This window comes from Xiphias gladius, chromosome 21 (assembly GCF_016859285.1).
Source record: "Xiphias gladius isolate SHS-SW01 ecotype Sanya breed wild chromosome 21, ASM1685928v1, whole genome shotgun sequence".
NCBI classification, from domain to species: domain Eukaryota; kingdom Metazoa; phylum Chordata; class Actinopteri; order Istiophoriformes; family Xiphiidae; genus Xiphias; species Xiphias gladius.
This window is the reverse complement of record NC_053420.1, coordinates 28042143-28066071: the sequence shown is the minus strand read 5'-3', so window position 1 is coordinate 28066071 and position 23929 is coordinate 28042143. Positions and strand designations below refer to the sequence as shown.

Below are 23929 nucleotides of genomic sequence, written 5' to 3'. Positions count from 1 at the left end.
TTGACACTTTACCACCAGCGGCGAGTAATCTGAGGATTTTTGTTGCCCCGGGTTTCGCTTCTCAGGCCATATAGAGGCTACTGCTCTACCATCTGAATGGTGAAGGTTGTATCTGCAGGCACAACTCAGGTCTGCAAAAATATTGCAAACACCTATGCATGTTTTTCCAGCAATAAATTAATTAAATGTTATATACTATTATTAGTGTCTGTTCTCCTGAAAAGACACTATTGAACTCACTCAAAGATGATTATTTGCTATATTGATTTCTTTCTTTTTTTTGTTGTTTTTCTTAGTTTTTTAATTGATCACAGTGGATATCCAGGCGGGGTGGAGGGGCAGTATGATGGAACTGGGCATACTGTGTGGCCTTTGAAGATACTTACCTTCTGCTCTATAAGCTGCTCTGTTTGATAATTCAGGATTGGTCTGAGGCCATGCTGGGCCACTGTGGCTTGATGATCCAGACTGAAGTTGAGACTGATGTAAATGGGAGAGAGTTTATCCCGAAACTCTTCTTCACCCTGCAACAAAGATGCAACTATCTGAGTAACTGATGTTAATGACACAAATCCACATATTGTCTCCATGGACTGATAAATCTCCATCTGGTGTATTGATGTGTTCTTTTGTTCAATTTCAGTAATTGAAATAGGTTGACACTTCAGATGAGGTGCAAACTATCTAAGATGGTTAGAAATTCGGTCAGCAGTGTAGATATCCTCCGTTTTTTAGTGAAGATTATTGTGAAACCCCTTTTTTTTATTGTGAAACCCTTACTCAGACCATCTCTTATCCTGCCAAAGAGCAAAGTGCTCTGATCATTATGCCCTTAGAGTGAACATCTACACATATGACTTAAGTGTTTCTGTCAGACATACACTTTGATCAGGTCACCGCTGAGTGACGAGAAGATTGGTACCGTAGACGTTTCACCACAAAAAGCACTTCAAACGGAAACTTCAAACTCTGTCCATTACGAAATGACTTTGACCTCTCTCCTACCAATGAGGTAATTGCATTCACCTGGTGCTGCAGGTGCAAAACAGTCTTGACGTAGACGGCACGAATGAAAACCAGCAGGGCTCTGGCACGGGGATTAAGAACCAGAAAATTTGTGAAATATATAAAAGGCATTGGCTTGAGATGCCTGGCCTGAGGAAACATAGCGCACAATGCTTTTATGTTTGTAAATGATCTGTGTTTGTTTTCATTTTCAGATGACAGCATGAAATATGACTGAAATTAAAGGGAAAAATCAGTTTACTTACAACAAGGGGCTTATTATCATACTTTTGGCCATGAACCCTCATGTGCACTGTTTTTACAGGGACATGAGCAGCCATTTGGAAACAGCTGTAACACCAAGCAGGTACAAGTTGATCAAGTTGATGATCAAACACGTGCAAAATGTTAGCGTGTTAGCGTTGTCATTGTGAGCATAACAGCATGCTGATGTTAGCATTTAGTTCTGAAGTACAGCTTCACAGAGCTGCTGGCATGTTGCTTAATTATTTATTCTTGTCTGCCTCATAGAAATATATACACCTGAAAGTATTTTGGTATATGGAGCATTTCAAAATTTTACATCCAATCTGCTTGACATTGAGGTATAAGCACAGCTAGTGTGACTGACCCGTAGATAGATCATGGTGTCATGGCACCAGCGTTCTCCGTTGGTGAGGCTGAAGGTCTTCACCAGGCTGGGCTGCTGACTGTCCAGGAACAGAGTCCTCCTTGTGGATTCTTTCTGGTTTTGCTTCATGCTGTCCAGCTGGACCTCCACCACAAAGCCTTGAAAATACACACATACAAAGACACACTCCCGAGGTAAGAAAAAAGTTTATGTGCATCTGTACATCTTTATGCCTGTATTACAAACAAAAATGCAAGTAAATGTATGCATTGGCACACAAACACAGATATGCTATATGTATGCCACACCTCATACATACACACACGCACATACAGTGATAAACATTATTATGGTAAAGTACCTTTATGTACTATTTTGTTCTCCATACAGTATACTGAAATATACTGAATGGGGTATGCCTGCGGCCCGAATGACAACAACTATTCAGAGAACACAGACAATACATACCCACGCACTTAAAATAAACACACACACACTTTTCTAAACTGCCAGAGCCCACCAAGTTACCCTTTATTTACATGATTGTTCTTTTATCGTGATCTTGACTGCCAAATTGACCACAGTGAGGTCCAGCATACTTGTGGCTACACAAAGAAAGCATCGTAATAGGGACCATCTGTGTGTGTGAGGGACTGTGTGTGCGCGCCTTACCTAGATGAGAGGGGAGGTGCTTCCCATTAGCCAGCAGGCAGAAAGTGATGCTGACACTGCAGGATGAACACAGACAAAAATATGAAAAAGATATACACACTGAGCTTACAGACGTGTGTTTAGACTGATTTGGGGTACTTCTATGTATTTTTCAAGGTTATAATCCTGTCCACGAGGGATCCCTTGGGAAACAATGCATACATGTAATCCAGTGTTACTGTAATTTTATCTGACTGATTTCAGCCCCACTGTTAACCACTCTCTTTACATCATGTCAGATCTGAATTAAGTAACTGCTAATGCTAACGGGACATTCTACTGACGCTGCTTCACATTGAAAACTCTCCACCGGTGCGCTGACTGTGATTTTTCATGAAGAATGCGTATATAAAACCAGGCAAGGGTGATTTTTGGAATTTTTTTTGTCAGTGGATAATAATAATAAGAAATGTAAATATGTGCAGCTGTCGCTCTTCTGGCGTATTTGTGAGGAGGTAGCTGTTCAAGGCGTCTTTGCTGTTCTATTAAACCACACTTGCTGTTACCACTTTAACCCTGGTTGTCGCCAAATCAAATCAGGACTGAAAATCTACTGGATTACAACTTTTAAGTATCCAATGCTTCAGAAAACCAGTAAGCAAACACATAAATATGTATGTGGTCGTATAAATGCTCACATGAGTCAAGGGTAAGTCTCAGGTTGTGTAAGGAGTCTTGCAGATGCCGAACAATATCTGATTCATTTCAAGAAAGTTAATACCCTTTTCCAACCTTTTCAAAGCTCAATACTCCACTCTACTCTCTCACTGCAGTTTCATCTTTCCACATAACTACTCAACCTTTCTCCCACTTCCTCTTTTCTGCTCCTTTGGTCTCCATTTTGTTTCCAAGGAAGCAAAAACACCAATAAACATAAAAACAAGATTTACTTGTATCAACCTACCCGGTAGATATACCAGCCAGTTTGGCAAAAGCCTGTCAGAGTAGTCTAAAAATATTCCACATTTAATACGATGGTTAAACTGAGCTTGTGGAAAGAGCCTCATTGAGACTGAAAGCGGGGTGTAGTTTCCCTTCTATTTCACTGGACCTAAGAATACTAAGTGTGTAGTTCAGAGCAACTTGGACAGGAAACTGGTAAACTTGAAGTCATCTGACATTCTCATGAGGAAAAGTTTAGAAAACTGAAATTGAACTAAGATGTGTTACATAACACACACAAAGACTTTCCGTGTTCTGTTATTCTGTCAGAGAGCTCATTATCTACTCTTAAGCTCTTATGCTTTTTGTTCAACCGTTAAAGATATTTCTGCTAAAGTGACAAATACTGTATGTTGTATAAAACACTTTGTAATCTTCCTATTAATATACAAGTGTAGATGGACTTTACCAAGATACATCAGTGGTTTCATTTCTAGTGATCAGCCTACAAGTCTTCTCCTCCTGGTTGAACATGGTTGGCTGCACTGTGAGAGACGCGCTGGCACTCACTATTGGGCGAGCCCTGATTGAAGACACACATGGGAGAATAAGAAAAAATAGAATGGTCTAATTATGTGTCATTACACTGCTGAGAGCGTTAACATACCTGTAAAGCACTGCTTTATCAACCCCAAAAGCACCGACAATCAGATCTGCACAGAGGGAAAGTGAGTTAAATGAAGATATCAAACAGGAAGAGGTAATAGAGGTCTGGTGGTGAACTGTTTTCTGCAGTACCTGGGTACCCGTTTTGATCCAGATCTCTGTTGCCACGCAGAGCAAAGCCAAAACTGGCTGGGAAAGAGCTGGAAGCCCATTGGCCAGAGAGAGTCTGAGTAGGAATGTCCATAAGTCCTCCAGCATGACCGTTATAAATGAGAACCAATCCCTGCTGGTCGTCTCCTCCATAGGGACAGCCAATGGCCATGTCTGATGGTAAACAGCAGCAACATACTGTGTGAAGAATTTCGTGTTTTCACAAACTCTGTATATACAACCCGTACACATATGTCTATTACATTCAGAGCGGCTTACAGTGAGTGCAGCACAATATGCATATATTCCTAAATCAGCAAAATTATAAGCAATTGTTCTAATGGACAAGGGTAGGAGTCAATTGTGGGCCAGTAAAGAAGTTACTGATTAATATTTTGTGTGGATTTGCTTTGATCAATGGTGATTTACTTCATTAGACTTGGCTTAATCATGATTAAATAAAATGCTGACTCTTCCAGTACCTCAGTTGGTGCCGCCAAATAGTTTTCTACATTTGAAATAGTATCTGAGCTAGTTCTAAATGAGTGCTGTAACATTAAATCAGTTAGTTGAACATTTTGATCGGCAAAATATTGACTAGTTCCAGCTTCTTGAATGTGAGGTTTTGCTTTTCGCTGCTGTGTATCAGAGTGAAGTGAATATTTTTCTGTTTTACACAGGGTAAAACAAAACAAGCAATCTCAAGAGTTCACTGTGGATTCTGAGACACTATGATGCCATTTTTCACCATTTTCTAAAATGCTTCCCTTATTATTCCCCCTTAAGTAAACCTAAGTTTGTCATAGAATAAACCATCAATTAGAGCTTAAACGATTAACGCTTACTTTCACGAAAGATTATTCTCGTTATAATTTCCACAGCCCAAGATGTCTGTTGTTTTATATCTTCCAATGGTAAGATATTCAGTTTACTTTCATGTTTGACAGACAAAAGCAATAAATCCTCAAATTTGAGAGGGTGAAACCAGTAAATGTTGATGTTGAAGCCCCAATTTAACCATCATGGCTCATTAAAATACTCCACTGAGCCTAGACCGCTGAAATTTGACTTTCATTAGGTTAGCCTCACCTAGTGAGTACTATAAGAATCTTTTGGATAATTCATTGTGGAATGTATCCCATAGACCTTCATATAAAGTTTTAGTTTGAAAAAGTATTGCGAAGTTAAATGAATATTAGAATATGCAAACAAAATATAAAAAATGCTGCTGTCCAATTAATGGTCTTGCTATCCAACATTTAACTCATGCTGTATGTTACACAAGTACCATTGAAGCCATCTTGGTTGAGATCACCCAGCGGAGCCAGTGAGGTGCCGAAGCGGCTGAAGGCCTGTGGACCAAGGAGGTGGGACTGGCTTGCCTCGACCAGCAAAGGGCCCCTCTGGAGGTACACATACACCTTGCCCAGCTCCTCCAGACGCCCATTGGACCCTCGACGCATAAACATTGGAGCTCCCACCACTAGGTCATCCAGACTAGTAAGGCAAGCAAAGGCAGGAGTAAAATACTAGGGAAGGAGAAGAGTAATCTAAACTGGAATTTAGGGGCCAAGTGTCTTATTTGGCAATTTACCCTAAATTAACCCTTTGACAGTTTTTCCCTTTTAGTACTCTCCCCAAAGACACAGTGAAAGGAAAAATACATTTTACAAATTCTAATACTGTGTTATCTGTTGTGTTATTTGTGTTATTTGTTCTTTTATCTCTTACCAAACGTAAAAATGTATTTTTAAAAAAACTTTTTGAGTATTTTTATATCAAAATCCCACTCCTCTCTTTTCCTGTACAACATAAAAATATTTTTGATTAATCAACTTGTGTCAAATGTGTGAGAAATTAGAGAAATGAGAAATGAGAAGATGTCCCTTTGACTCGCTGATACTAAATTAATAGCAGTATAACAAGACTAGGTCAAACTATTATATGGCTGGACCGTGAATGGTCAAGTTGCGAAATTGAGGACATAGTTGAAAACTGTTGTGGAACCGCTGTAAACAACTACTTTCAGTGGAAGTCTAGTGTCAGATGGTTTCAGCACTTCATCTGTTTGCTTCTCTCCTACTCTCTGTGCTCACATATACAGTAATTTATTATAGCTGAACACCCAATAAAGCTGCTCTCATTTACATTTTTTTCTGTTTCTGTTGTCAGAAAACGGAACAAGTATGGAATTGTGATTGAAACAGGGCCCATTAAGGCTACATGTTAACCAGCAGTCACTTCCAAGCCATTTCCAAGCTGCTCGTCTGTGCTGCTAAAATCCTGATTGACGTCGTCTGAAAAAAATCACCGTACAAATAAGTTAAAGACAACAGCTTTTAGGCTATATTTACTTTTACAATAAGAGACAGTCCATTCACGACATGAAATCCATTGAATGAGACCAGAGAGAGGTGTGCCTGTGAAGGGAAAGCCTGACCTCATGCTCATGTGGTACTAGCGACTCTCTAATGTTTGTCTGAAAAGTCACGAGATTTGTCACTAAGTGCTTTTGGGGAAAAAAAATTGGCTAAAAGGGTCTGAAATGTCAGTAAATGTAGCGACAAATTCTCTAAACGACTGGCTGTAAACGCCCCCTGATGACGTATTTGAAACTGTTGACCAATTCAATTGGCATGAACATCTTCAATGGGGAAACTCCGACACTCGGCCAGCCGACCAAAGCTGTAACTTTTCTCACTCTATTACTCACGAACATTTGCATTTATAGGGCTGGACCCACTGTTGCAGTCCAGCCATAAAGACTAAATAACAGCATATAGGGTCAATTACTGGTAAGCATTTTAAAATCAAATATAATTTAAATTACTGCAATGCATATACTTTGAATCAGTTCAAAATAGTCTTTGTCATAGTCATAGTGCTACACTGAAACTTTAAAAAACAAAAAGAGTTCTCACAGAGTTTTTACATTCTAACAGGGCTGGAGAAGTGAAATTGGCAAAAGAGAGCTTTACACAAAGAGGAACTATACATAGAATGAGGGAACAAAATATTGTAACAGAAGGAGGGTAAATTTTCACGACATATTACAGAGCAACACGGGGCGTTAACGAGCATGGGAAACTTCCAAAAAGTCCTACTGTTGACCTCTGTTTCAGTGACCTCACGCTTTAATTTTAGTTTCTAGACTTCTCTCCATTTTCTCTCACCCATGTCAGCTCCTATTACCTATTTTTTGCCAGCATCTGTGTCACCATCCCACCGTTCACTCACCCATCATTGTTGATGTCGGTGGCTGCCACTGCATAGCCAAAGTAGGACCCCATCTGGAAAGTATTACAAACAAGACCCAGTTAGCCTGTAATCACAACATGGTGTATAGAGCCGTTTTTTTTTTTTTTTTCATTTTCTTTCTCCATGTCCTTTTTTTCCCTTTTGTACCTTTCACCACCACCCCCAGAAGCTTTCTCTTCAATTTCTCAATCCCACAATCCCCTGAGGTCTCCTCTTCTCCCTTTTTATGGAGCTCAGTGTCAGAGCTTTTGTAAGCTCGAAGAGAGACAGGAGGGTCTGGGGATGGGGAACGCGAACTCTTTTTAAACTCACTCCGAGAAAATACTCATGGGGCTTGGGTATTTTCCGGTTTAACTTCATACCATGTATGACAAATTAGTGTTGGGTGACTCTCACTTCAAAGCAATCTGTAGTGTAGCTACAGAGAAGTGAGTTTGGAGACCCTTGTGTAAAACAAAGCTAAATATTGGTGTTGCCTGCCTGTACCACACATGCAAAACAGCTCATATCAACATACATCAGACTGAGGCTCAGGACAAATGTTCCAATCCTCCGTCATACCCTATAGGAGCACTGCTTTGCCATATACATTCACACTCAGACATGATCAACACTCTGTAGATTACCAAGCTAAGATCCACAGGTGAATTTTCACATTCACCAACCATCACTGATTGCATTCCCATGATTCTTTTATTTCAAATGTGTCTGAAATGTTTTTGAAAAGTAGTGGCAGTAATACTTAAGCATTTTTATCTGATTGATTCCAGAAATAAATCTGTTACAACTATGTCTGAAGAACATCCGCAACCTTCTTTAAAGCTGCCCTAATACTAATACTAATATTTGTCATACTAACAATGACTCATACAACCAAATGTAAATTTTGAATCAATTCAAGGATATATATAATCATATTACCCAACCCCTAGTATTAAGTATGCAATTTGGACACAACATGGATTGAGAATCGGAGAAAATATCAATGTCTTGAAAACGACACTTTGCTTAATGGCATAACAAATGACAAAATGTGAAGTTTTATTCACCAAATCAACAGGGCCTCCTGCACAGAGACCCTCCGGTGTGTTTTTGCAGCTGACTTTGACACCACAGTCCAAGCAGTCTGTGGGTGACCAGCATTCACCCGCAGAGAGCAGAGAGTGAGTTAGCCAGGAGTTTACCTCAGATCACAGTCACTATGACAGTATGACAGTTTACTCAGTGCCCTCCACCCTGAGACTGACACCTCTGAAAAATCACTGATGACCTCCCAAACTGAACACACACAGCCACACACACACTCGGACACATGCTTTCCCATGGTCACATGCTCTTACATGTTACAATGTATACACGTTGAAGCCTTGTTACATTACACAAGAAAGTAAGAGACAAGTCAGTTTCCCAGCGATGTCCAAACCTAAAGGATAAGTTCACATTTGTTCAAGTTTATCTTAAAACAATACACACATGGCCATATGTACATTAAAAGAGTTTTTAGTCTCCATAGTCCTCCTGTCAGTACTGGCTGTGAAAAAAATCCCTTCCTAAAGCAATTTCAATGTTAGTGATGGGACCTTTTTTGTTTAAAAATGGATTCCACTGTCCAACCAAAGTTAATACGAGGGTTCAGAAGTCTAGGTTAGCAAAACTAAGTATGTATCCTCCAAAGTTAAAGTCACATTTATAGCAAAGTCCCGCTTTTCAATTTGTGCATAAAAACCTGAGCGGAAATGTTGAAAATTAAAAAACAAAATAGCAAAGTTGGTATATCAATAAAAACAAAATGCAACAGAGTGCAATGGAAACATGAAATTCTGAATCGTTAATAATAAAACAATAAATCATGATGCACACAAAACACATGACTTGAATGTGACGCGTCACATAACAGCTGAGGAAGCATACACACATTCATTCATATTTTAATTTGCCGCTTTTTTGGAAACCGGCTACTGTGGAAGCACAAAGATGGAATTTCATTATAGCTTTGAAAGGTAGCCACTGTATGTGACTAACTCAGACTGTTGAAGGTCAATGTATTAGCTTTACAGAGGGATCGCTTTGAAACCACTTTTGTCAGGTGGAACAATTATAATGACCAATAACCCTTTTCAATTTGCTTCCAGAGGAAGTCAAGTTGGTGGTCAGCTGGTGGCTGCTGAGTTAGTGACGTTTTGTGCAAAAAAACACCTTAAATGTGTACCCACATATGAAAATAGGGGCCAGACTAAAGTACAGAAAATCTCCAGCCAGATGTGTACATACCTGCTCCCCTGTCAAGTTGTGCAGAGACTTCAGATTCTTTCCATTTAATATGGACACCTATTTGGAGACAGTCAGAAGTCATTATTGATTACAAGTTGTGGTTCATAACGCCAAAAAGCATGATGATACTGGGTTATTCAACTCAGGTTTATTCAGCTTCATTCAGTTGTACTGCTTGTATGTTTATAGCGATATGATTTTACTTTTATGTTTGTTGACTATTTGCATTGTAAAATGGTGTAAAATGAAAATACGGGAACTCCTTACTAAACCATACAGCATGAGTCCTTTTGGAACTCCCGTGATGAAATCTGCAAGAAAGCACAAGGCAAAGGGTGAAGCGGGGTAATTTCAAAACAAGACTGATGACTAATAACGTTGTATAAAGCTTGTAACCAGCTGCCATAAATACAATTATCTTTTGTTTTTTTTTGTTTTTTTTGGGTTTCTAAATGTCCTTGCTTCCTGAAAGACTTAATAATCCATTTCCGTTACAACACAATCATGTGTGCCGAGACTGAGCTGTTAAATATTACACTTGAGGGGGAGTCAGCAAACTCTGTACTCAGCCATGCATTTGGGCTCTCAGTACTGTAAATATGACCCTCACCTTCCTCATCATCCCCACTGAACTCCCCACCAGCGACAGAGTAGCCTGCAGGAGAGATGAAGAGTAACGATAGAGTAGGAAAAGAGAAAAACAATTAAAAAACAGAGGCGGATACAACATCACTGACATTACAAGTTACATTACAAGTCTGACACATGGGACTCCCAATAAAGGCAGATTGCAGGGTGCGGTACCAGGGAGTGCCAATCCGGGGAAGTGAATATTAAAATAAAATTGAAACAACTACTGTGTGTCAACACTGGAAAATTGGACAGCGACATGCAGATGCATATCAAGGACTCCGTGCTAGCTTGCACAGAAAATAATGGATGCTGGTGTTTTGATGTGCATCATGCACCGCCATAGTCGTGGAAACATATTTTTAGAAGGGGGTGCTGCATGTATAAGCAAAAAAGCGCTGTACGAGGTTATTACAATGCTGTATATCCCATTTTGAAAGCATAACTACATTTTAACTTTAGTGTTTTGTTCATGGTGGTGAGGCTGATGGAATCCATGAAACCCTCCTGACACAACAGAACAACACAGATATAACACTATGAGACACTATACAAAACATAAGCCAAGAAACAATCTTGAAAGCTCACGCCGCTCGCAGTAATTAAAACAAAAGATAGTGTGGTTGGCAGAGACCAGGAGAGGTGGTAAAAAAAGTCTCTCAGTTTGCAGTTTTCTGTGTACAAAGTCAGGTGTTAGTAGACAGCCAATGAGGTACTCCAAAATGGAAAGAATACATTATCTGGGGAGCATGAATTTGATGAGAGAATTGAAGAAATATCTGTAGGTTACATTTGGATACAAATGTAACAAGTAATATTTTGTCTAGACGGTGGCAGTAATGGTAAGGCCAGGGGGTCACCAGAAAAACATTCAAATACTCCGTGGACCATGCAAATGGGGGGGGGGGGTCATTTATTTCTCAGACATTATAATCTTCGAACCATGAATATCCACATTGAATTTCATGGCATTCTGCGATTGAGATATGTTGCTTGGCCCAAAATGTTAGACAGACAGTTAAAAAAACCAACCAAGCAGGATCATGAGGTATAAAAACATACAACAGCAGTAAATGTAGTTGTAGCAGACACTCTATAGTGGCAACAGTAGTATTTGTCGTTTTAGTAGCAGTAGTGTTAAGAGTAATAGTATGTGTACATAGTAAAAATAATACATCTAATTTTATTAAGTCTAGTGTCTCATGTGTACGTCCTCACCCAGGTAACTGTCATCGTAGCTCCCCTGCACCTGTTGGGTCTGAATCTGCCCGGCAACTGCCAGCAGAAAATAAGAGGGGTAGTAGGCCTTCACAATCTCTTCTGTGGTGGCCGATATCAGTTGGCCTACAGGATGGAAGGTTAACAAAGGGTTAAAGGTTAAAATAAGACTGGGACTTTTGAACTCTGGCTCCTGAGTTGTTCCACTGTAGTTCATTGAGTGGTAAAGATGATGGATTGATTTTCTGGATCCCTCAAAGGAAAAATCCATTGGAAGATATTGCTGTTCCACATTCCTGCAAGCTTACCTTGCCAGTAAAAGCTCCCTGGTCCTCCAAGCACAACTCTCCCGTCCTGTAATACACACAACAGTAGCCAGAGCAAAGGAATCTGTGTCACCAGTTTCATCATGAGTCTCAAACAAACTCTGCAAGTCTGATGTACACAGTGTAATCTCCACTGCTGACATCAGCCAAAAACAGAGAAACTGTGACTATGTGATAGGTAGAAACCAGCAAAAACTCAAATATTTTCTCTTACCTTAGTGAACTCAGCACTAAATCCACCCTGACAATAGCCCTGTCCAGCAGGTCCATGTCTTTCTGCAGTGAGCAGCACCATAACAGAGGAAACACTAATAAGTTTTCTGTTTCGTGAAAACCAAAGGACAAAACTTTCTGTTCTTTTGAAGGCAGCATTCAGCAGTGTAACATTTGTCACATATTGTATTTGTTCAATATCCCAAAGCTGAATTCCAGATGAACATCTGAACAACATGAACAAAAGATGAAAACACAAAAAAGACAAATCTTCAGGGAGACCAAATATCCCAAGCTGCCACAACCATTCCTTTGGTTCAAACAACATTTAATGATCTGCTTTCAACAGCATCTGTGATTATACCTTTAGCTTTACATGGTAACAGGTTTGGCTGTCTGGCTCTGTTGGTGAATTTAAAGAGCTGACCTGAATTGTAGACAGAAGCCTTCATAAGATATGCAGGTAGGGGTATTCTGAATATTCAACACAAACACATTTTAGGCCAACTGTAAAAAAAATGCCAGTAAACTAATAAAATCAAAAAAGACTGTGCAAGACTAATACCAAACTACAACTTTTTCTGTTCTTCTATATGTCCACGGGTTGCTTTTTAGCCTGTATTTGTTTCAAGTCTGGCAAAAAGGCACCATGGCACCACGCATCACCCATAGCAGCACCTGTTTGCAATGTACCCACTTATGTACAGAAAGCTATCACAGGATTACTTTGAGAGTGAGGAAAACTTAAAAATGTGAGGTAAGTTTTATTTAATGATTTCTAAGCGATGGACATCCGATGAGCATTGACGATAATCATATCCTCAGGAAGTGTATCTCACACTGAACCTAAAAACATCTGAATCAAGTCTTTGTGTATTGGAGCAGTGCTTGTGTTGCTATGTGTCGCACTGGCCTTATCAACTTGGGGGTGGCTGTGTATTCCTGCCCTTGAGTGTCATCAATGCAGCTTTAAATCCCCTGGGGATTAGCTATAACTGCAGTAACTCACCTGTTCGGCAGGGGGCGTACTCCACAAACGTTTTGAGGCTGTCTACAGAGAGGTAGCAGGTTCCTGTAACATCAGAAAAGGGTGTGTCGTGTTCAGTCCTCCAGTAATACCTGGGAGCACAAGCCTGGAAAGAACAGAGAGACAGTTCAGTGACAAAAGAGACTGATCGTGTTTTCTAGCTTAGAATGTTAAATTGACCCTAAACTTCTTCCTTGAGCATCAATGGTGCAATCGTAGCTTAGCAAGTGTAATTAGACAGAAAATCCATCAAAGTTTTCAAGTCGTCTCAACCTGCTGAAGCGGTCTGATGAGAAACCAGCAAGACCGATATTCTGTAGGATTCTGTAGTTTGAAGGGGTTGAGTCATTTTTTGGCAAAAATCCAAACAAACAAGACCAAATGCAAGGTACGGACAAGACAAGAATGGAGCAGCATAACATTAGCCAACCACACATTGTAGGCTGGCACATGTAACCTGCTTAGGAATGGCATATCCACCCTTTGGGAGCCAGTCTCAAATGTTTACCATACATTAGCCAACTTTTATCCTTGTATAAGTGACACAGATTGTTTGAAATTGCTCACAATAAACAATAACCCTCGAATTGCGTTAGTATCTGAGGCAAGCTTACAGTACTAGCACTAACTAGTCCTACAATACAAGAACAGTGCTGTCCCTTTACTTCCAAGTCCCTCTACACGAACTATCAACCGGTGACAATGCTGACTTTTTGTTTGTGACACGTAAGGTTTTGCTGTTTTTGAATTCTGAGGAGTTCACACCGTGCACATGTGTAAACTCAAGGGTCTTTTGCAGGGTTACTGGCAGCAATCAGTGCTCTCTGACTCTAATTGCGACAACATTGCCAGAGAACGAAAAGCTTAACACAGACTATCCGACATTTTCTGCACCGTGGCAATATAACCCATCGTTAGAGAGTTATCAGTTTGCCACGTGAGTTTACTTTTTAAATTGCATTTTGAAAGCACAGATGGATTCAGTGTATTTCTACGACGTGGTCTCTACAGTGCATGAGGCTACCTCACATGGAGCCACAAAACCCCATACTGAAAAATTCCTGCTAGCCTGATACCAATGAAAGTCTGTTGTTTGAGTATAATTTGCACTAAAACATATCAACAGTAAATTTGTTTAAGAAACTGTTCATTTTACAAGTAATGCACGTAAATCACCCAAACTGACCAGCTATCATGAAACCATTCTTACCAGGATGCTGTTGCCATGGGAACGCACAGTAGCTCCAAACCACTGATGGGACTTGAACTCAACCTGAGTGTTCACGTCATTAACATAAAAATATCGATCACCTGGAAGAAGATAGAAGAAAAAAAAATATGTGAAAATCCCGTTTATGTTGTAAGCAGCTCTTTAATAATTAAAAATGTTATGAGCACCACACTTTTTAGTTCTCTGGGACTTGGAAGAAACTTCAGTGATGTCAAGAGTTGCTATTTTAACTACGTCAAAGATCCCCCTGTAATCGGTGTTTGATTTTTGTGCTGTCAGGGCTTCATTTGAGAGCGTTCCCCAGATGTTTTGGGGTTTTTACATGGATATTTTATGGCCTTTTTCCTGGGGTCTGCAGTCTAAATCCACCCTCTATGCTATGTGAGACATCAAACAGCTCAAAGGGACTCGGGCCTTGTTGTTACTGTAACCCAAACGGCTGTACTTCATTGTCAGGTTCTGTTTTAAGAAGAGGCCCTGGCAGTACGAAGGCAAGGAGCAGTGATGAGGGCGGGGGTGGTGGAGTGTGCGTGTGTGTGTGTGTGTGTGTGTGTGTGTGTGTGTGTGTGTGTGTGTGTGTGTGTGTGTGTGTGTGTGTGTGTGTGTGTGTTTGTGGTTGCCTGCCAAACTGCAAACGGTTTTAATTTTGCAACTTCAGCAACATTACACCTACATTATTTTTACTTTCAACAACATACTGTTAATAATTCATTTGGAAAAATAAGGCAGTAATATTTCTACTTTGATTACTATTCCTGGTCCACAAAACTTAACCCTTGCGCCAGGTTGCCTTTGTGTCCTAAAAACTGTTCCCATCCTTATCCAAGTGGTAAATAAGAGTGTGTGATGTTGGGATTTGCTGTCAATCCTAATTTCTTCCACACCTTGGATATTTGTAACACCTACAGTGAAAACAAAGTAATCATCAAACATTTTTGTCATTCAGCATCCTTGAAAAGTCATTTAACAGAAACTGATGCCTTCAATGTGCCTGAAAGAGAAAGGCTCTGTCTTTGGTCCTTGTTTTAGCACTAAAAAATTTAAATCATACTAAAACGTGCCTGTAACTGTGTAAGCTTAACTGTGGTATATTTTTTGATATACTGTACGCGCTTGCTGTCTGTATCGGAGTGGTGACATTAAAACTCTCCTGGCTGCAGCTCAGTGCGCCTGTTTGGTTAATGGAGTCTGGCCTGTGTCCTCAAACACACCATGAATCCTGAGGCCTGTAATGGGAAAGGCAAGACTACTGAAGGTAAAAGCATGTGTGTGTAGACATTTGTGTATGTGAACATGCTGTTAAGTGCAGTTCTGCATGCTTTTTTTCTACAATGTATCACATTTCAGAGACAGTTTGTGTTTGTAAACATTTTGTAGGTGTGTATTTATGTAGGCAGAGTTTACAGAGTCGCAGCTCTGAGTCTGATTAAACCGCCATTCGATATCAGCGTGCGGCCGTGTGTGATAAGTTCGACCCTGTGATCCTCAAACAGTGCTCCTTATCGCTTCCTGCATTTGTGATGTAAGTGATTATTTTCCTGGCATTGCCGGGGGCAGCCCAGGTCCACCGGGATCCTTGTCCCCACCATGACTCGGCCCCTAATTAAAGAGCGCTCACAACATTGGGCCTGAGTCCAGCAGGAAATCAAAGCACTGTGAAAACACAGCAGACACAGTTCATGCCCCAACATGGAGACCTCACGGAGGAGTGGAGTGTAGCAAAGTCTCAGCCACCATTAAAACACAGGGGCGACATCAAAAGGGGGGTTTCAATGAAAACAGAGAAGCGTTGGATTAGGAGCTGTAGATGGCAAGAAGCTGGACTTCTGACCTGAGGGTCAAGCACGGTGGTGCTTAACGCAGGGAGGGCTACCTATAGCTTCTCTCAGCCACTTTTATGGCTGGTTAGAGAAAGCTGGGAGTTTACAACACAGTTTTGTCTCAACTGTTTAACAGTGCCGTCGGGGAAAGGGACATTTTTATATCCTGGAACAATGTGAGTTACCAACCTCTGCTGTGGTTATGATCCAGGGAAAATGACCTCCCTTGGATTTTTGAATATTGAGCTTTGTTTTCCTCGGATCACCTTTTTATCTGTGTGGGCACAGAGAGGCCGGCCATCAATTGAGATTTAACAAGACACCCTACCTTGCTTGTCAAAGTTGATAATGCTGCAGTTAGTTTGGCTCCACGGGCACAAGTACACAGCTCCTCCTTCGGTGATGTCGGGTTGGCTGGTGTTGGCTTTCGGAGCACCGATCAAAATACTGATAGGAGACGGGAGAAAAGACAGAAAAATGTTAGGATTACACCAAGAAACATCTGTTAAAAAATAAATCAATAAATTACAATTCAAAGGTTTTGGCACAGACACTGCTGATGAAAAAAATCTTATTGCTGCTCCTAAGGTCAAACATCTATCTGTGATTAACAATGCGTGTTTACATAACGTCACATTACGTTAAGCATAAGCTCTGCTACCTCAGCATGAGGTCTAAGTCCTTTATCCTCAGCTAATGACTGAATTTAATGACCAGTGTAGCCAGAGGAGTGTTTGGTAGAAGCCAAAAACCCTGGGTAGTTTCTACATGATGCCAAATAAAGAATTATCCTTCAGAAACAAAGCCATAGCGGTGTCAACTTCCTCGATGTCTCAGTGTCTTGTGCTGTGTAATGAATCAAGCAGAGGCAGAATCACTTTGCATCCTACTTTGTGCGTCACGTATAAAGTGTGGTTTCTACTCTCTTGGACCAACTCCTGAGTGAAATATCTGACTTTTTAGCTGCTTAATGCTCCACCACGTTCACCATCTAGTCACTAAGCATGTCCATCTGCTGTTTGGTGCTGAGCAGGTAGCGTACAGTCAGTTTTAGAGCTTGTTTGCTGAAGACAACAGCCTGCCGCTGCTGGAAACACTGCTAATGAAAGTCGTGAGAATGAGCCAAAACAGTAAATGAGCAGGGCGTAGAAACAAAACCATTATCTGAAAAACAGTCAAACTCAGTGGAGCTGAGAGGGATTGCAGAGTCGTGTGACGATTCTCTGGGAGGCTGCCACTTTTGCGCAGTTATTTCATCCATTGTTAATGTAAAAAATATTGACTAGAGCAGCTTTGACGTTAGCCTGCTATAAGTTTGCTACATTGATACTACTGCAGCAGTTGGATGAAGGATTACATGTCATAGCCATAGTGGGCCTCTGTGAAACTTGAATGGTAGTGACACAACAGAACGCGCTTACCTTAGCTCTTTTTAGCTTAATGAATGGCAATCATCCCTTTGCAATTCTTGTTTGGTGATGGTTTTAGTCTTTGTTTAGGTTACACAGTCCCCGAGACATGGTATGTGGTCATTTTAGTCGTCCTACAGTGAAGAGGCTACATCATGTGAAATGTAGCTCTGCAGCTGCACTATGTGCACACTTCTGTTCCAAATCCATCAAGTTTTCAGAAAATGTACACGTCGCAACCGCCCTGCCAAGATAGCCACCTATCTGCTGGTCAGCTAGGAAGGTGGTGTGAAGCATTTCTCCAGATGGGTTCGGAAGAAAATGTGCGAGCAAAAGACTAAGCAAGAACTGTCTGGAGATATTTCTGCATATTTTCACTAAATGACAGCTTACTAGACCAAGATAAAGCAAAACATATGCTACAGCTAAACATTATCTTTGTATTTGTGTATCTCTGTATTTGTTTGCATGGATGTGAGTTTGACGATATAAATGTAAAATGATACAGATGCAAAAATAAATGTGCAAGTGTGTGTATATATGTGAGTGTGTATATACACACACATAACCAACTGCACTTTCAAGGTTTTTTAGACAGCCCTGCTAAAAAGGCCTGGCCCGGAGAGAATGGCACAACTTAAGACGTTGGTGACTGATGACATTCGCAGAGATCAGACAGATTCTGTGCTAACCCCATCCCCCAAAATGTCTGGAGAGCAAAAGAGGAATATTTACATGGCTGGATAAGCTTCCCTTATAAACCACTCACTCCACAGCCCCTCAGCCGACCAGAGTCCAGGCTTTCAACGGCTCTCTCTTTCAAAGGTACACCACTTTAAACCACCCACCACCCCCTGTGATCTCTGCACATGTGGCGTTGAAATATATACCCTGAGTCAATTAAAGGCACTCATAATGAAACCCTAACATCCAACAATAGCCTCCTTAACAATATGATTGTATCCGTGGGATGATGGACGCTTCTGTTGAGACCTGAAATCAGGATTCCTTTCCTTTAACTCACATTCAACATGAACATCTGCAAACAGAGGAGTGGTTTATGGACACGGCTAGTTCAAAGATGCAACCTATACTTTTTACCTTAGGATTTATGAGCTCCACTGAATGCATTTACATGACCACATTATTCTGAAACAAGTCGTATCCTAATGGTAGGTCTTACTCAGTGTGACTAGTCATAGGCATCTTAACCTGCTCAAAACGTTCTTCCGCATGAAAATATGTTTATTTTTTAAGACTTTCTCTAATTACTCATTTTCTCTAAAATACTGAGTTTCTAAAATTATTTTTTCATAGAACAATTTAAGACAGGAGAATCGGTGAGGAACACAATGTAGGCCTCAAGATTCTACCTGACTTATTACAATGAACAGGATATGATGCTCATATGAGCCAGATCTCCTGAATATCTGCTTAATTAGGTTAACATGTAAATACACTCATTAAACTCATACATATGTAGGTGGCCCAGAGTTATCTGACAAAGTACTCAGTTAGTGTGTTTCCTTTTCTTGCTGTCCTAGCCATGAGACCAGGACTGAATCTCTATGAGTAACTGGGAGTAAAAAGCATAAATAACAACATAGCTGCGATCATTTCTGTATTTTTTTTTTACTCAAATGTCTAATGTTGGCTTAACCTACATTAAAGCTGCACTTGCCCTTTGGTGTCCTTTAATGCAGAGCTCACAGACAGGTTGGTAAACATAAAGAAGTTCACTGGCATCAGCTCACAGGAATTCAATAGCCATGTCCCATTTCCATACTACATTCTAATTCTAAGCAGGTTGTGAGTATGTAGTGTGTGACAGTATCATGTATACCCAAACAAAACCAGGGGTGTACAGCCACGCTAGCAGCTCTGCAAGGCTGCACATAAGCTTGGCTTAATGCTCACGTCAGCTTGGTAACATGCTCACAATGGTAATGCTGGCTTGTTGATGTTTATCAGGCATAATGTTTACCATTTTAGTTTAGCATGTTTGCATGCTGATATTTGCTAATGAGCGATTAACGCGAGAACAGCAGAGTCTGGTGGGAATGTCTTTAGTTTTGCAGGTATTTGGTCATAAACCAAAAAGCACTGGACAAACAGAACATTTGACCTGAAGGTCAGGGGATAAAAGTTTTTACATTTCATTTTCTGGAGACAATGAATATCTGTACCCAATTTAACAGCAATCCATCCAATAACTGTGGAGATGTTTCACTAAAAACTAAAAAATATCAAGGTTGTGGTGGTGCTAGAGAAAAAGCCAGGAGGTCACCAGTATCAGTAGGATTCATCTTCTGGAAAACCATGAATATCTGTAGAAAATTTCATGGCAATCCATCCAACTGTCAAAAGGTCAGTCTGGACTGTACAGTAATGTTGTCCCACAATGCAATGCACAGATGCAGAAAAAATGAGTAAAGTGCATTTAGTGGTAAACCAGCCAAAGGAAGATCCTGGTAAACAAAAAAACTAAGTAATAAATCTTTACTTTTCTCTCTGTGAAGTTTAATTGGCAGTGACATTCTAAAGTTGCAGTTTGACTGATACTGACTCATGTATTGTATTATTTCATATTAGTACAAAATGGTAAAGTATGTTGATTTTCTGTATCCTAACCGCAAAAACAGTATACTATGGCAATTAGTATTTAATACATATTGTAAAGAAATAAATATCTAGTACAGAAATGGAACCCGGCATAAGTACTACAGCTCATTATTTAAGGTGGATTTTCAAACCTCTCTCAGTCCACTTTTGGTCAAAGTTACGGAAAGCACAAAGCACTGACTATAATAGTAAAAATAAACATAAAATGTCTTTTTTTTTCCCCACTAAAAAAAAAAAAATTACTCAGTCCTTATTTCCAGTCCAGTTAATATGCTGAAACATTCCAAACCTCACTTGTTTTTTGCTTAGTTGTGATTTTCTCAAAATTGGGCAAAGTGAACTGAATGAGTTTTGGAAAACTTCTCATCAGTGTTAGCATGCAAGCTGCCAAGTTCAAAATGTCTCTCATTACCACCTGAATACTTGCACCGTTCTAACAGAAAACATACTTCTCTTAAACAAATGTTTTTACAATAGCCTAACGCATCAGATATGGGGGAGGCAGCAGTCCTAACACACTTGATGCCTGCCTCCTAGACGAGACCCAGACAGTGGAAACAGAGGTGGCATGGTGAGCAACAAGAGCGTCTCTTAACAACGCTCCCTGCAGCCAAACAACCCAGTTATTGCCAGAATGCATGACAACCAGCAAAAACAATCCCATCAGAAGGAAGAAAACATCTCGCTCACACAGGAAAGCATCGTTTTCCTGCAGCGCTGTTTACCCACCACAAACTACATTCCCATGGAGATGTTCAATAATAATTATGACCTGCCAAAAAACAGGGATTTGGTCAAAGCGTGGTATTGTTCAGTATAAGCTAAACTATTGCAGGCAAAAAAAAGAAAAAATGGGCTTAGTCTGTACAAATTGGTCTAAATCAAAATCTCAGCAATTACTCCACATGTCCTCTAGAGGCTTAGCCAAGCAAGCTGAGAGAATCTTAACCAATTTCCTCAGGAAAATACCTACATGCATTAGACCAACATCACTTTTACCCTGTGAGCCCTCGAGGACGTCAGTGTGTGTGTGGGGGGGGCTGAGGCCCAGAGCGTTGATACGCTGTAACTCGGGTTTCCGCATGCGGCGGGAGATCTCAGGGGCTTAACCTTTCACAGGAGCCGCTGTCCCTTTTTCCAAATAATGTCCTCTACATGCTGCTCTTCAGCAGGTTGTCGTGCAAGACAAGAACGAAAAAGAGCCCCCAGGTGATGTAAAACCTCCTCCGGAGAGCACCGCAGCTGTGAACAGCTGGCTGCGACGACGGGCCAAGATGTTTTTGAGCATCTCAACAGAAGCGATGAGTCGGGTTGTTCTGCGTTTCGTGCAGCTTGTTAGCCAGGATACATATGAAGAATATTCAGCACACTCAGAGCAGAAACTTCGGGGAAAAGCGGCTGTTTTCGGCGCGTTGCGTTCTCCACTCGTTCGCCTGACATCCCAGGGACGTGAAAGCATCAATCTACATTAACTTCTGGGTGATGCTGAGCCCGAAAGCTCCATTATTTTATGAGCTTGTGTCGTCCGAAGTACCAATAACGGCTTGAACGGAGGCCACCGGGGCCACACGTGACAATCATGGGGACGGTGGTAAATAGTAAAACGTGGTGGGACGAGTAGTAACATCAGCAAACTGAGTCACCCAGTCACTCACTCTTATAGTCTCAATGAGGCGTTTTCCACAAGCCTCAATTCAGAGTGCGGACGGTTTTATTGTGTTGCAGTAGCAAACACTCGGGAACAAATGTACTGTAGGAGACTGAGCATCTTTAAAAAAAAAAAAAAAAAAAAAAAAGGAGCCCTGTAAGTTATAATTTAACTATACAAACTTCCATCCGTCCATTTTTGGATATCGCATTTTATGAGCTTGCACCTGTCATGTATGACCGTAGCCTTCCTGTCACAAAGCTGAGCACCTGGTTTACCCTGAAAAAATGAACACCCCGCCATCCTTTTTAAAACGCCCTTAAAAATCCGGAATCCTCAGAGACTCTTTTAACCACATGGGCAAAAAAGAAAAAAAAAAATCCCTCTGCTGCAGGCCAGAAAAAAAGATCTCTAACCTGTGTCTCAATTTCCTGTCCAGGTAACCAGGAGTGAGATACCACTGCTCCTTATGTATGTGTGTGTGTGTGTGTGTGTGTGTGTGTGTGTGTGTGTGTAATACCGATGATCTCGGAAATTAACTGAGCCCCTCAACAACCCTCTGGGTTTTTCAGAGGCTACCAGGTATTTATTTTGTGAAGAATCCGATGCAGAGCTCTGCGACTCGAACGTTATGGCGATATCATGAGGAGCCATCAGCTTTAGCGGATATACTTCACACCTCATCCATACCCAGGCTACTTTGGATTATGACCGTGTGTGTGTGTGTGTGTGTGTGTGTGTGTGTGTGTGTGTGTGTGTGTGTGTGTGTGTGTGCCGTGCAGATCCCACACTAGTACCCAGAGGGGAGCTTTCCTCAGTGAGTGTAAAACAGATGATGGCACTGCACACATGCTTCGTCTGTGAAGGAAGAAGAGCATGTCTGATCTTCTGCTACTACTGGTAGAATATTCACAAGAAGATTAGCACGTGTCTTCCTTTGCTGTAGGATTAACCCCCTCCTCACACACAGACTTGTATGTCTGTTTCCAATCATACTTGGACTGGAATCCAGAGTGTGTGTGTGTGTGTGTGTGTGTGTCTTTGTGTGTAATGAGACAGTCTAAAAACCCATAGTAAACGTATCAATTATTTGAGGCTGCGGTGTCAATGCATCAGGAATCCTAAAAGTATATTACGACACGATGACGGTAAACTGAATATTGACTACCCAAAAAAGTCTTTTATAGGATTCTCACAGTTGTAGACTGTGACATATTACAGCTACGGTACAATATGTAGCAGCACAGACACGACTAAAATATAGGAACATTTGAGTTTGTAGTAGTATAATATTACAAGGATGCCACAAAAGAGAGAAAAAAAAAAGGTGAGTGTTTAAGACTGTATAAATATGGGGATTCAACAAGGGAAAAGATTTTGAGGTCAAATTTGGCTTTAATTCATATTATCCCTAATCCCTATTGTTATATGAAAAGAGTGTTCTAAAGTAGTGAGAGAGAGACTGGGGGAGAACCTCAAGCTTTGGGATGATGGATAGAGACTTTACCTGGACGAGTTACTGAAGAACTCCACAGAATAGCCGAAGTAACTTCCCCGCGGTCCGGTGAAAACGACGCGCGCCTCGGTGTCCAAGTTAAAAGCTGCGCAAAGCTCGACCAAAACCACCACTACAGGTACGACCAGCACGATGTAAGCACAACGGTTTCCCCGTGACCGGGAGGGTGAAAGTCCAGGAACGGTGCCCATCTCTTCTTTTGCGCGTCTCTTCTTTCATTGAACAGCCGCAGCGCAAAACACATCATCCGTGCTGTTCCCTATGCGGGACAGTTCGGGTCGGAATCCCAAACTGGTCTCCTGGATAATCCCCCTTCAGCTCCCGCGGGTCCAGTGTACGGATCCAGAGTCAATGGTGAAATGTAAAGAAAGAGAGGACCGAGGCATAGAGAGAGAGAGAGGGAGGGAGAGGGGGAAAGGAGGAGGAGGAGAGGGGGGTGTCATTGCAACCTCACTTTGGGGTGGAGCTTTAGATATTACCAGACTGGCTGGTAATATCTAAAGCTAAAAAAAAAAAACAACCCAAAAACGGCTGTTGTGCTGTTAAACACGACAAGACACAGAATCAAGAATATCACGGCAAAACTTCCAGTCTGGGTTGAACTCTTCCATATCAAAGGAGACAGAGGAGTGGAATGGAAAATGATTTGGTCAATAAAACTCATCATTAAGTATCAGAAACACATTGTACATTCT

General features: G+C 41.0%; 1 protein-coding gene across 1 annotated transcript in view; it reads right to left on the bottom strand.

The window, feature by feature from the left end:
- The window catches only part of LOC120807542 (integrin alpha-5-like), a 42548-nt gene extending 18973 nt beyond the window's left edge, over nucleotides 1-23575 (bottom strand). The window contains exons 1-18 of the mRNA XM_040159719.1: nucleotides 23226-23575; nucleotides 16368-16486; nucleotides 14199-14299; nucleotides 12971-13094; nucleotides 11963-12024; nucleotides 11731-11776; nucleotides 11423-11548; nucleotides 10185-10229; nucleotides 9842-9885; nucleotides 9575-9631; nucleotides 7283-7335; nucleotides 5334-5542; nucleotides 4028-4219; nucleotides 3897-3942; nucleotides 3699-3812; nucleotides 2309-2364; nucleotides 1637-1794; nucleotides 387-524 (exon numbers count right to left, since the gene is read on the bottom strand). Of these exons, the coding sequence (XP_040015653.1) occupies nucleotides 387-524; nucleotides 1637-1794; nucleotides 2309-2364; nucleotides 3699-3812; nucleotides 3897-3942; nucleotides 4028-4219; nucleotides 5334-5542; nucleotides 7283-7335; nucleotides 9575-9631; nucleotides 9842-9885; nucleotides 10185-10229; nucleotides 11423-11548; nucleotides 11731-11776; nucleotides 11963-12024; nucleotides 12971-13094; nucleotides 14199-14299; nucleotides 16368-16486; nucleotides 23226-23425 (1890 nt within the window). The 5' untranslated portion in view covers nucleotides 23426-23575. The remainder of the gene's footprint in view (nucleotides 1-386; nucleotides 525-1636; nucleotides 1795-2308; nucleotides 2365-3698; nucleotides 3813-3896; nucleotides 3943-4027; nucleotides 4220-5333; nucleotides 5543-7282; nucleotides 7336-9574; nucleotides 9632-9841; nucleotides 9886-10184; nucleotides 10230-11422; nucleotides 11549-11730; nucleotides 11777-11962; nucleotides 12025-12970; nucleotides 13095-14198; nucleotides 14300-16367; nucleotides 16487-23225) is intronic.
- Between the last annotated feature and the right edge of the window lie 354 nt (nucleotides 23576-23929).